This window comes from Cotesia glomerata, linkage group LG7, assembly GCF_020080835.1.
Source record: "Cotesia glomerata isolate CgM1 linkage group LG7, MPM_Cglom_v2.3, whole genome shotgun sequence".
Lineage (NCBI taxonomy): Eukaryota > Metazoa > Arthropoda > Insecta > Hymenoptera > Braconidae > Cotesia > Cotesia glomerata.
In genome coordinates this window covers 25,734,391-25,748,463 of record NC_058164.1, presented here as the reverse complement: position 1 = coordinate 25,748,463, position 14,073 = coordinate 25,734,391, and the positions used below count along the sequence as shown (strand labels likewise).

Genomic DNA, 14,073 nt, shown 5'->3' with positions numbered 1-14,073 from the left:
TTCTCCAAGGTCACTGTCATTTTCAACACAAAAACCTCACTTATCAATTTCATTTAAAATTTTTAACAATAACAACAACAATCAAAATAATTTTCTACTTTTTTAATAAAAATCCAACTTACCCCAGTTAAGACTTGTAAAAAACATTCAGGTAATATAAAACTAATTTTTAATATTTATAATCTAACCTAAATTACAAAAATTATTAAATTTTAATTAATATAAAAATATATGAAATAAATAATTATTAACATATATGATTATTATATAATTTATAAATTTATTTATAAATTTGTAAAATTTTATTTTATAATTTTTGTTTTATTATTGCGTCAGGTTGTGACACAATAATTCCTTAGCAATGGTGCGCCCATGGAGTTCCGATTTAATTGGAGTAATAAAAGGCGCTCAATTAGTCGGAAATGCATTTTTAAAACACCAAAAAGATTGTATTAAAAATGTTGTTGTTAATTCAAGTGTAAAATCTGCTGCGGAGGCGAATTTAAAAGGAGTTGTTGAAAAATTTCGAGATATTGATCCAAGTAAGGTTCCAGTAAGTTTAGAAATTTTTTTTTTTTACTATTAAATTAAATTTTTTAACAATACTAATTTATTTATTTTGATAAATTTTTAATTTTTAATTATTAATAAAAATTTTATTAATAATTCTTTAAAATTACTTTATGTAAAATTTTTTTTTATCAATTATTTAATATTTAAAATTAGGATTAAATTTTAAAATTTACCTTGTTAATAAAATTACTCAAAAAAAATTAATTCTACAAAAATTATTAATTAAATTTTTGATAATAATTTTTTTTAACTAAATTATAACAAAAACAAATTTTATTTTAATTAATTAATTTTAAATAATCATTTTTTATTTTATATATCTAATTATTAATAAAAAATTTTGTAATATTGAAATTTTTTTAATAAAAAAAATTATTAAAATTTTAAATGAAATTTTTAAATAAAAATTTTAAATAAAATTTTTAAATAAAATTTTTTTTATTTATTTTATTATTTATTAAAAATTTTAAATAAAATTTTTAAATAAAAATTTTAAATAAAATTTTTGAATAAAAATTTTAAATAAAATTTTTTTTATTATTTATTAAAAATTTTAAATAAAATTTTTAAATAAAATTTTTAAATAAAAATTTTAAATAAAATTTTTAAATAAAATTTTAAATAAAATTTTTAAATAAAATTTTTAAATAAAATTTTCAAATAAAAATTTTAAATAAAATTTTTAAATAAAAATTTTAAGTAAAATTTTTTTTATTTATTTTATTATTTATTAAAAATTTTAAATAAAATTTTTAAATAAAAATTTTAAATAAAATTTTTAAATAAAAATTTTAAGTAAAATTTTTTTTATTTATTTTATTATTTATTAAAAATTTTAAATAAAAATTTTAAATAAAATTTTTAAATAAAAATTTTTTTTATTATTTATTAAAAATTTTTAAATAAAAATTTTTAAATAAAATTTTTAAATAAAATTTTAAATAAAATTTTTAAATAAAAATTTTAAATAAAATTTTCTTTATTTATTTTATTATTTATTAAAAATTTTAAATAAAATTTTTAAATAAAAATTTTAAATAAAATTTTTAAATAAAAATTTTAAGTAAAATTTTTAAATAAAAATTTTAAATAAAATTTTTAAATAAAAATTTTAAATAAAATTTTCAAATAAAAATTTTAAATAAAAGTTTTAAGATTTTAATTATAAAAAAATTTTTTTAAATTCCAGCAAAAATTATACACAGAGACAAAAGATCTTCTGGATAGGCTTTGCGTAGTTGAAAAAGGAATCCGAGAGTATACAAAACAATCAGCCTTAGAATTAACAGGAGTACCTTTAGAAAAAAGTCATTTAGGTTCTAAGTTAGAAGTTTTAAATCCCGCAAAAGACCCTCGAGAAATAAAGCCAAAAAATGAAGAGCCACCACCAGCATCACCAGCATCACCAGCATCACCACCATCTACTGAACCAACTGTCGTAGAAGTTTCCATCAAGTACAGCAGCGTCAAAGAAAAAATAGAGACGATTGGTACCCTGGAAAAAACTATTCCTAAAATAGAATTGAGTGATAAAGACAAACAACTGCTAAGGAAACTCGAAATTGAACATGAAAAAAAAATTGGTGATAAGACAGAAGGTGAAATTATTGAACCGAAGGTTCAAGTAACTTTGAGTGAGAAAATTATTGAACCAGATGCTAAGAGACCTGTTGTTAAACCACGAGTTACTGTAAGAAATTTTTTTTTAAATTAAAATTTTTTTCCAAAAAATTTTATTAATTTTTTTTTTTTGATTTTGTTGAAATTTTTTTCCAAAAAATCTATTATTAATTTTTTTTTTAAATTTTATTCTTTCAATTTTATTGAAATTTTTTTTCAAGAAATTTACTAAAATTTTTTTTCAAAAAATTTACTAAAATTTTTTTTCAAAAAATTTACTAAAATTTTTTTTCAAAAAATTTACTAAAATTTTTTTTCAAAAAATTTATTATTATTTTTTTTAGTTATCAACAGAAGCAAGAGAAAGAAAAGTACCAAGCACTAGAATAGGAAGAATGGCTAGTTTTGCAACTCTAGGAGTTGGATTAGGTATTGGAACTCTTGCTGAGTTCAGCCGAAGGACTTTTGGTCTCAAAGAAGAAACTAGCGTTGGAAATACTTTGGATAATGTTTTTTTGACTAAAGCTAATGCTGAGAGAATTGTTGCTACGCTTTGTAAAGTTAGAGGTTGATAAAATACTTGTTTCATTTTACATTAATCTAAAGAATTTGAAATACTTATTTTATTTTACATTAGTCTAAAGAATTTTTAATTCTTTGATTAATGTAAATATATTTATTACTTTTTTTTTTTGTTTATTTATGTATGGTTAATTTTTTTAGGAGCTGCATTGAAAATCGGACAAATTTTAAGTATCCAAGATAACAATGTAATCAGTCCAGAACTTCAAAAAGCTTTTGAAAGGGTCAGACAAAGCGCTGATTTTATGCCAACTTGGCAAGTTCATGTAAGTATTTATTTAAGTAAATATATATTAAATAATGACTTTTGTTAAATTGCACTGTACTTTCTTAACTATTCACTTTTGTAAAGATATAAGCTCATCTTGATGTTACACTTATCAAGAGCGTTCATTTGAGTACCCACATGCATTTTCATATATTTTTCATAGATTAATATATTCATATATATATATATATATAAATATATTAATCTATGAAAATGAATATATATATATATAAATATATATATATATATATATATATATATATATATACTATATATATATATATATATATATATATAGAATATATATATATATATATAACATATATATATATATATATACATATATATATATATATAATATATATTTTAAAGATATAAGCTCATCCCGATGTTACACTCATCAAGAGCTTTCATTTGAGTACCCACATGCATTTTTGATATATTTTTCATATATACATATATATAATATATATTAATATATAAAATATATGAAAAATTCATGTGGTTACTCAAATGAAAGGTCTTAATTAGTGTAATGTCGGAGTGAGCTTATATCTTTAAAAATGTCAATAGTTCACAAGATATTTGTTAAATTGCACTGTTCTTTCTAAACTATTGACATTTTTAAAGATATAAGCTCACTCTGACATTGCACTCATCAAGAGCTTTCATTTGAGTACCCACATGCATTTTCATATATTTTTCATATATTCATATATATAATATTTATTTTAAAGATATAAGCTCATCCCGATGTTATACTCATCAAGACCTTTCATTTGAGTACCCACATGCATTTTTGATATATTTTTCATATATACAAATATATAATATATATTAATATATAAAATATATGAAAAATTGATGTGGGTACTCAAATGAAAGGTCTTAATTAGTGTAATGTCGGAGTGAGCTTATATCTTTAAAAATGTCAATATTTCACAAGATATTTGTTAAATTGCACTGTACTTTCTAAACTATTGACATTTTTAAAGATATAAGCTCACTCTGACAATACACTCATCAAGAGCTTTCCTTTGAGTACCCACATGCATTTTTGATATATTTTTCATATATTTATATATATGTATATATGAAAAATATATAAAAAATTGATGTGGGTACTCAAATAAAAGGTCTTGATGAGTATAACATCGGGATGAGCTTACATCTTTAAAAATGTCAATAGTTCAGAAGATACAAGGTCATTTCTTAATGATTGACATTTTTAAAGATATAAGCTCACTCTGACATTGCACTCATCAAGAGCTTTCATTTGAGTACCCACATGCATTTTTGATATATTTTTCATATATACATATATATAATATATATAAATATATAAAATATATAAAAAATTGATGTGGGTACTTAAATGAAAGCTCTCGACGAGTATAACATCAGGATGAGCTTATATCTTAAAAAATGTCAATAGTTCACGAGATACAAGATCATTTCTTAATTATGTATCTAGAGATAATTTTCGAATGCAGCCTTAATTTCTTATCATCATAAATTGACTCTTATTGTTATTATTCCAGAAAGTGTTAGTAAATGAACTAGGTCCCGATTGGAGATCCAAAGTATCAACTTTCGACGAAAAGCCATTTGCAGCAGCATCAATAGGTCAAGTTCATCTAGCGACTCTCTCAAATGGACAATCAGTCGCTATGAAAATCCAGTACCCTGGAGTCGCAGAAGGAATTCAAAGTGACATTGATAATTTGGTGGGTGTATTAAAAGTCTGGAATATTTTCCCCGAGGGAATGTTCATTGACAATGTAGTTGAGGTTGCTAAGCGTGAATTATCCTGGGAGGTTGATTATATCAGAGAAGCTGAGTGCTCCAAGAAGTTTAAAGAATTATTGGCGCCTTATCCTGATTATTATGTCCCTAAAATTGTTGGTAAGTTTTTTTTTTTATATTAATTTAATTATTTATTATGTAAATAAAAAAAATTATTAATTAAAAAATACAAAAAAATTTTTTATTAAAAAAATTATTTAAAAAATAATTTAAAAAATAAAAAAAATTTTTTAATTAAAAACTAAAAAAAAAAATTATTAATTAAAAAATACAAAAAAATTTTTTATTAAAAAAATTATTTAAAAAATAATAAGAATTTTTTATTAAAAAATTATTTAAAAAATAAAAAAAATTTTTTAATTAAAAACTAAAAAAAAAATTTTTAATTAAAATATTATTTAAAAAATAAAAAAAAAATTTTAATTAAAAAAAATTTTTTTTTTAATTAAAATATTATTTTAAAAAATAAAAAAAATTTTTATTTTTATAGATGAGCTGTGTTCTAATCAAGTATTAACCTCAGAATTAATCGACGGAGTACCAGTAGACAAGTGCATAGAAATGGATATAGAAACTCGCGAGCACATATGCAAATTAATAATGCATTTATGCCTAAAAGAACTCTTTGTATTTTACTACATGCAGACGGATCCTAACTGGGCGAATTTTTTCTACAACCCAGAGACCAAAAAAATGATTCTTCTGGACTTTGGAGCTTGCAGGTCTTATGAAAAAAAATTTATGGATAATTATATTGAAATTATCAACGGAGCGAGTTATGGAGATCGAGATAAGGTGCTCAGATTGTCCAGAGAAATGAAATTCTTGACCGGGTATGAGTCTAAGCTCATGGAAAAGGCTCATGTAGACGCTGTTATGATTCTCGGGGAGATTTTCAGCGAGAAAAATGACGCTTATGACTTCGGCGGGCAAAATGTTACCAAAAAGTAAGAATGTTATTTTTTATTATTATTTATTTAGGCTGCATTTAAAAATACTCTATCCCTAGATATATAATTAAGAAATGATCTTGTATCTTGTAAACTATTGACATTTTTAAAGATATAAGCTCATCCTGATGTTACACTCATCGAGAGCTTTCATTTGAGTACCCACATCAATTTTTCATATATTTTATATATTTATATATATGTATATATGAAAAATATATCAAAAATGAATGTGGGTACTCAAATGAAAGCTCTTGATGAGTGTAACATCAACATGAGCTTATATCTTTAAAAATGTCTATAGTTTAGAAAGTACAAAGTAATTTAAGAAATATCTTGTGAACTATTGACAATTTTAAGGATATAAGCTCATCCTGATGTTATACTCATTAAGACCTTTCATTTGAGTACCCACATCAATTTTTCATATATTTTATATATTTATATATATGTATATATGAAAAATATATCAAAAATGCATGTGGGTTATCGAATGAAAGCTCTTGATGATTGTAGCATCAAGATGAGCTTATATTTTTTAAAATGTCAATAGTTAAAAAAGTACAAAGTAATTTAAGAAATATCTTGTGAACTATTGACAATTTTAAGAATATAAGCTCATCCTGATGTTATACTCATTAAGACCTTTCATTTGAGTACCCACATCAATTTTTCATATATTTTATATATTTATATATATGTATATATGAAAAATATATCAAAAATGCATGTGGGTACTTAAATTAAAGCTCTTGATAAGTGTAATATCGGAATGAGCTTATATCTTTAAAAATGTCAATTGTTATGAAAGTACAGAGCATTTTAACAAATATCTTGTGAACTATCGACATTTTTAAAAATATAAGCTTATCCTGATGATACACTCATCGAGACCTTTTATTTGAGTACCTACATCAATTTTTCATATATTTTATATATTTATATATATTATATATATGTATATATGAAAAATATATAAAAAATGCATGTGGGTAATCAAATGAAAGCTCTTGATGAGTGTAGCATCGAGATGAGCTTATATTTTTTAAAATGTCAATAGTTAAAAAAGTACAAAGTAATTTAAGAAATATCTTGTGAACTATTGACAATTTTAAGGATATAAGCTCATCCTGATGTTACATTCATCAAGACCTTTCATTTGAGTACCCACATGCATTTTTGATATATTTTTCATATATACATATATATATAATATATACAAATATATCAAAAATGCATGTGGGTATTCAAATGAAAGCTCTTAATGAGTGTAACATCAAGATGAGCTTATATCTTTAAAAACGTCAATATTTAAGAAAGTACAGTGTAATTTAACAAAGTCATTATTCAAAAAAGTAAAATTTTTTTTTCTTATAATAATAATTTTTTTTTAGAATGCAAGCTTTGGTGCCAACAATTATTACTCACCGACTCTGTCCACCCCCGGAAGAAATTTACAGCTTACATAGAAAACTCTCAGGCGTGTTTTTACTATGTGCAAAATTAAAAGTCAAAATTAATTGCAGAGACATGTTCCGTGACATTTATAAAAATTATCGCTTCGGATAATTATATATTTTACTTACAAATTGTTGAATATTTTTAATTTTTTTGAACATAAAATATTGTAAATAAACGCTTGCTATTATATAAGTAATTTGACCATTAAGTTTTTCAACTGATCAAATTTAATTATATAATTGATGAATTTACTAGTACTATAATTTATTTACATCCCATATAATAATCTTTTACAAGGCTTGCGCAAAACTACTCTAAAGTTCGATAGTTAAGGAGCTGAGTTTCAAAAGGGTATCTTTTCATTTTTGATTAATCGAGACAAAAAAGTGGTTATCTTCAATTGTAAATATTTGTATTGAACTTTTTTTAATTTAGCTATAAAGTTCTATCAGTTATGAAGCTGCAATTAGATTTTCATTTATAAATCTTAATAATTCTCCAAGTAATTAATATTTAAAAGTTCAGAAAACTGGTCTTTTGAAATATGAAAAGATACCCTTTTGAAAATCAGCTCCTCAGTTGCTAATTTCGTTAGAAATTAGCTAAGTATTTTACAATAAGCAAGACTATTTTTTTTTTTTTAGTCTCGAGTGAAAAAATGTCAATTTTTGATGTTTTAAGAGCCCTCTCCAAAGAACAGCTCAAAAAAAAATTTTTAAGAGGTCGCTCCAAATTCTTTAAAATTTCAAAAATCGAAATTTTTTTTTTTTTTTTTTTTTTCTCGTTACGTTATATAATTTTATAGACAAAAAAAATAAGTTCCTGAAAGTTTCAATTCAAAATTTAAATTTTAAAAGGTCGCTCATAATTTTTTTTAAATTTCAGAGAAAAAATGCTAATCCAATTAAGTAGTCACTAATAAATTTAAAAAAAAATTATGAGCAACCTTTTAAAATTCAAATTTTGAACTGAAACTTTCAGGGAAACCTTTTTTTTTGGTCTATAAAATTATGACGTAACGAGAAAAAAAATTAAAAAAAAAGAAATTCGATTTTTGGCGATTTTTAAAATTTTTAAAAATTTGGAGCGACCTCTTAAAAAATTTTCTTTAAGTTGTCCTTTGGAGAGAGCTCTTAAAACATCAAAAACTAACATTCTTTCACTCGAGACTTAACAAAAAAAAATAGTCGGTTTTTTTGCGCCACCCTAATATATCGCGTTACTAGAACCATAAGGGCGTATAAAAAAATTTTTTTTGCTCCAATCAATGTAAAAATATTGAAAACATTAACATCTATGGAAAAAACGAAAAAAAAAATTTTTTTTTGTGATACGCCCTTATGGTTTTAAGAAAACATTTTTCTAAAACCATAAGGGCGTATCCTGTTTCTTCGGTTTATTATCAATTATGGGTCAGAGTAAGAAAAAAAATTGCAAAGGTGATAGAAATTATCACTCCACAACTTAATTTATATCAACAAATATTTATTTGAGTGAAAAAACGAATGAAAAATTAAGAAAAAATAAATTCATAACAACTTGAGAACAATCGGTATGTCTTCAAGTTAATAAAATTAGCCTCAAAGTTTTTCAAAATTGATTTTTTTTTTACTTCAGACCTATTTACAATTAACAAAAGAATTTTGTAAGCCATTTAGAACTGTAATTTTAAAAAAGTCATTCAAAAAGAACTTTGTTCTTGAGAATTGTTATGACCCTTCAATACCAATATCTTCAAGCAAGTTTGATGATCTAAATCATTTTTGTACATCAGGCACTGTCCCACAAAATATCATCGGTATTATCAAAGTTTAATTTTCAGCCATGGTCATAGTTTATAAATTTTTTTGTCATTATCTAGTTAAAAAAAAAGTTAACAAATCTTTTTTTTTACTTTTATAATCTTAGACACAGATGATCCTGACGATAGCGATGGCATTGGAGTAATACTCTGATGAATTTATTTTTCCTTAATTTTTTATTAGTTTTATCACTTAAGTAAATATTTGTTGACATAAATCAAGTTGTGGAGTGATATTCTATTACCTTTTGCAATTTTTTTTCTTACTCTGACCCATAATTGATGATAAACCGAAAAAACAGGATACGCCCTTATGGTTTTAGAAAAATGTTTTCTTAAAACCATAAGGGCGTATCACAAAAAAAATTTTTTTTTTTCCTTTTTTTCATAGATGTTAATATTTTCAACATTTTTACATTGATTGGAGCAAAAAAAAATTTTTTTATACGCCCTTATGGTTCTAGTAACGCGATAAGGTAAAGGGCCCAATAGCGGAACGACAAAGACCGTGTATCAGTATTTATTATTTTAAAATTATACAGGCAACTTGGAAAAAAAAATAATTTAATAGATCGGTTGAAAAAAACATTTAGTTGTGTGAAAACAAATTCAAATATAAGTTTAATAAATAAAAAAAATATTTTTCGAAAAAGTCCAAAAGACCCAGTACCGGAACGCTAAAAATGACTAGTCCTAATAGCGGAACATAGTTGTCCCAATACCGGAACAGTGAATCATAAAAATTTCTCCAAATGCTAAAATTATGCTTCATCTAAATTATAATGAAGTTAATGATTAGTTGAGGAATTAAACTTGTTAAAAATAGTATTTAATTATAAAAGAGATAATTTTATTTATAAAAAATATAATTTTTATACTGAACATTTATTATTCCCTTTGACCTTTGGCATCTTAATAAAACCTGTACACAATTTATTAATTGATATATAAATTTAACGACGAATATTTTTTCATAGTGTGAAATACTCTTGAATTAAATAATATTTCATGAAAAAATATATCATTTCAATTTGGTAATACAAATAAACACAAGATTTGGAGGTTGAACTTTATAAATTAGTTTTAGAGAAAAATATTAACTACAAAAATTTAGTTTTATTTTTAAAACTGAAGTTTATGCATATTTGATGATATTGTTATAACAAACGTACGCACTGTATTAATTATTAAACCACAAATAATTTTTTTATTGCACTAAATCTTGCTCTTTAGTACAATACACTGCATGTGTCAGGCAGCAGAGTGAACATGGCAGTCTGTTCCGGTACTGGGTCGAGCTAATTTTAAGTGTACCAATAGACGAACAGCAACAATTAATACTTTTAATTAATTTTGATTTTATAAACACTTAAGACTGTGAATTCTTAATAGCTCTACGAACACATAAAAAAAAATGACTGAAAAAGTTGCTTTTTAAATTTTTTACAAGCTTAAGACTACTGACTATTTTCTTAGCAAATTCCTTAAGGAATCGAGGTAAGTCATAGGACTCAGCTTGGTCCGATAACTTTTAATTTTTTTTAATATTTTTGATAGACTTGTAAATTTTACTTATATTTTATTTCATACCCAAAACATTGAGATTTCGAAAAAATAAAAATTCTTAAAATTCCACATCATACTCAACAAGATATAATATAATAATCCTGAAATCGTTCCGGTACTGGGTCTCGTTCCGCTATTGGGCCTTTTACCTTATACGTAGATAAACTTAATCAATTAATTTTAATTTCAATTAAAAAATCAACTTCAAAAGTTCAAAAAATCGTTATTATTCCAAACAATCTTAAATACTTAACTTTTAGTCTCATCGTCTTCAAGCTTGTTATTTTCTCCGCAAAATCTTCATTTAAAAACACACTTTTTATCCTAAAACAAAAAAAAAACAAAAAAAATTACCTTTTTATTCTTCAAAATTAAGGATCCAAAAAAACAGCCAAAATTTCAAAATAAAAAATCTTTAATAAACCTTCTACACAAAAAATTAAACCCTAAAATTTAACTCCTGTTGTATCTATTTCCCCACCCGCGTTTATGAGTGTCCTTGTACTCGTCCATAGCCCTGATTTTATCCAAGTACTCCTGATCATCCTTCTCAGCCAGCTGCTCCTTCTCCAGCACCTCAGGATCCTCTTGTCCTTGACTCTCAGCCATATCCTGAAGACTCTTCCCCCCAACATTAGTCCCAGGAGCAGCCCACTCTCCATCAGCAATCTTCTTCTCATAAAACTCCTCCACAGTCATCACCGGCAGGCTAGGATAGCCTGCACCCATAACCTGTTTCTGGAGCTGGTTCTTAGTAATAATAATCGGCTGGAGTTTAGGAGGCTTGTAGTTCAAGTTGTCCTTGTTATCCTTCTTCTTATCCTCCGGCTTGATCATCTTCATCTGCTCCAAGATTGCTTTCTCTTCCTTCAAAGAATTAATCTCATCAACTGCCTCAAGCGCGTAGAGATTAATTAAAGTGGTAAAATAATTCCTCTTTGTTTCATCATCAAGGTTTGGGTTGTCCATACTCTTCTGGTAGACTTCCAGCTTCTCCTTAAGGTCCTTTTGCTCCTTATAACGCATTAACTTGAGCTTCCTGATGCTTACCATGTCTTCAATCTTCTCCAGGTTGCTTGTTTTCTTTTTTTCACCTTCTTTTTTAGAATCTTCTCCATTGTCATCATCTTCTTGGCTCTTTTTCGGAATTTCAAAGTTGATAACTCCGTAGGACTTGACTCGCTCCAAAAAATCATAGAAATAAACTTCAGACACTTTAAGATAATGCATTCTATTCTCCCGGTCGCAGATTTTACTCGCTAAAGTACCCAGTAATGCAGGAAGTAAAAAGTACTTGATATTTTCAGTAGGAACTTCGCTGAATTCTTCATTCCGGCTGAACATGTCGGCAAGGGACACTAATTTTGTAGCGGTTTCGAAGGTACTTATGCATTTTTTTACGTCCAGCTGCACTTCAAGGCTGTTGGTGGCTGATTGGGTGTTCTGGATGCTGGTGAATAGCTTGAAACCGCTGTCGAATAGGTCTGATAGGTTTTCTTCACTTTCTGCACTTGCCATTTTTGATAATTGGGGATAAATACTGAGTTACGGAGTTACTGAGTTACTGAGTTACTTTTGAGGTTTGTTTTTAATGATAGGTTAGGTTTGTTGTTGGTGGTACTATGATTATTATTGTTATTATTAGTAGTAGTGTTATTATTATTATTATTATTATTATTATTATTGGTACTTACTGGGGTGAAGTTGGCGACGGATGAAGCTTCTGAAAGGTATTTAAATTTGTAGAATTAATTTTGTGGATTTTTATTACATTGAAAAAGAAAATTTTGTGTTTTATTTTTATTAAATTTAAATTAATTTAGTAGATATTTAATTATTTAGAAAATTTTTTTAATCATGAAATTATGGAGAGGAAAATGATTTTATAAAATTGACAAGTAGGAATTTTAAAAAATTAAAATTAAAATTTTTTTTAAGTGTCAAGTTTTTAAAAATTGAAAATTTTGTATGAAAATATTTATTATAATAAAAAATCCAAAATTTTGGACAATTTAATTTAATAAAAATAAAATACACTAAATTTTCTAAATTTTAACTGTAAATTTGATTTTTTTCTGTGAAAAATTAAAAAAATAACAAATTTTTCAATTTTTGAAGTTTGAAAACTTATTTTTGTGTGATTTTCTCAAATTTTTGGAATTAAAAATTATAATTTTAGATAAATTTATTAAGAAAAATAAAAAATTCAAAATTCTTAACACTTGTTAATTAGAAACTAAAAATTCGCAATTTTTGACACTGTTATTAATAAAAAACTAAAAATTTATAAATTTTCTAAATATTAACCTTAAAAATAATTTTTTTCAGTCAAAAATTTTGAAAAATACAAAATTTTTAAATTTTCTAAATTTTAAAATCAATTTTTATGTTATTTTGTCAAATTTTTAGAATTAAAAATTTTAATTTTACACAAAATTATTATTAAAAATAAATTATTGTAAATTCTTGACACTATTAATAATAAAAAACTAAAATTTCAAAATTTTTGACACTTTTATTAATTAAAAAACTAAAAAATCATAAACTTTTGACGCTTTTATTAATAAAAAACTAAAAATTGATAAATTTTCTAAATATTAACCTTAAAAATAATTTTTTTCAGTCAAAAATTTTGAAAAATACAAAATTTTTAAATTTTCTAAATTTTAAAATCAATTTTTGTTATTTTGTCAAATTTTTAGAATTAAAAATTTTAATTTTACACAAAATTATTATTAAAAATAAATTATTGTAAATTCTTGACACTATTATTAATAAAAAACTAAAAATTCCAAATTTTTAAATTTTCTAAATTTTAAAATCAATTTTTATGTTATTTTGTCAAATTTTTAGAATTAAAAATTTTAATTTTACACAAAATTATTATTAAAAATAAATTATTGTAAATTCTTGACACTATTAATAATTAAAAACTAAAATTTCAAAATTTTTGACACTTTTATTAATTAAAAAACTAAAAAATCATAAACTTTTGACGCTTTTATAAAAAAAAAAACTAAAAATTGATAAATTTTCTAAATATTAACCTCAAAAATAATTTTTTTGTCAAAAATTAAAAAAAATACCAAATTTTTCAATTTTTTAAATTTGAAAACTAATTTTTAATTTATTATCAAATTTTTAAGATTAAAAATTTTAATTTTACTTAAAATTAATGATAAAAATTAAAAATTCAAAATTTTTGGCACTTTAATTAAAAAATTTGTGAATACTAACCTCAAAAATAATTTTTTTGCCAAAAATTAAAAAAATATCAAATTTTCTAAAATTTATTAATCAAATTTATGAATTACCTAATTGTGACATTAAATTTTTAATTTTGTCTGCTATAATAATTAAAAATTGAAAATTTTTAGATAATTTATCCAAAACGAAAACAAATTTTCAAATTTTGACAAGTAAATAATAAATAAACAAAAAAAAAC

The 14,073-nt window shown here is 23.5% G+C and overlaps 2 protein-coding genes and 1 long non-coding RNA gene across 4 annotated transcripts; 1 reads left to right on the top strand and 2 right to left on the bottom strand.

The window, feature by feature from the left end:
• On the top strand, window positions 1–7,511 carry LOC123269119 (atypical kinase COQ8B, mitochondrial). 2 transcript variants are annotated; one of them, XM_044734652.1, is made up of 9 exons: window positions 1–151; window positions 337–553; window positions 1,763–1,955; window positions 1,986–2,263; window positions 2,538–2,760; window positions 2,917–3,041; window positions 4,585–4,948; window positions 5,340–5,796; window positions 7,194–7,511. In XM_044734652.1, exons 2-9 carry the CDS (start codon window positions 362–364, stop codon window positions 7,366–7,368), a joined length of 2,007 nt encoding a protein of 668 aa, XP_044590587.1. In that variant the 5' UTR covers window positions 1–151; window positions 337–361; the 3' UTR covers window positions 7,369–7,511. The 2 variants fall into 2 exon arrangements, with proteins under 2 accessions (XP_044590587.1, XP_044590586.1); XM_044734651.1 differs by having other exon boundaries at window positions 1,763–2,263.
• A 3,106-nt stretch (window positions 7,512–10,617) lies between these two features.
• On the bottom strand, window positions 10,618–13,905 carry LOC123268947. The gene is made up of 3 exons (XR_006510333.1): window positions 13,865–13,905; window positions 12,322–12,350; window positions 10,618–10,951 (listed from the first exon to the last, which is right to left on the bottom strand). It is a non-coding gene; the product is annotated as an uncharacterized LOC123268947 (long non-coding RNA).
• Window positions 11,025–12,333, bottom strand: LOC123268945 (immunoglobulin-binding protein 1). The gene has a single exon (XM_044734409.1). The coding sequence runs from the start codon at window positions 12,143–12,145 to the stop codon at window positions 11,081–11,083; it is 1,065 nt and encodes a 354-aa protein (XP_044590344.1). The 5' UTR covers window positions 12,146–12,333; the 3' UTR covers window positions 11,025–11,080.
• Window positions 13,906–14,073: the final 168 nt, after the last annotated feature.

Bases quoted from the DNA above. Each gene is read 5' to 3' on its own strand.
- LOC123268945 (XM_044734409.1), bottom strand. From the start codon at position 12,145: ATGGCAAGTGCAGAAAGTGAAGAAAACCTATCAGACCTATTCGACAGC.
- LOC123269119 (XM_044734651.1), top strand. From the start codon at position 362: ATGGTGCGCCCATGGAGTTCCGATTTAATTGGAGTAATAAAAGGCGCT. The intron at 2,264-2,537 runs GTAAGAAATTTT...TATTTTTTTTAG, and splicing joins TTGTTAAACCACGAGTTACT to TTATCAACAGAAGCAAGAGA. The intron at 2,761-2,916 runs GTTGATAAAATA...TAATTTTTTTAG, and splicing joins TACGCTTTGTAAAGTTAGAG to GAGCTGCATTGAAAATCGGA.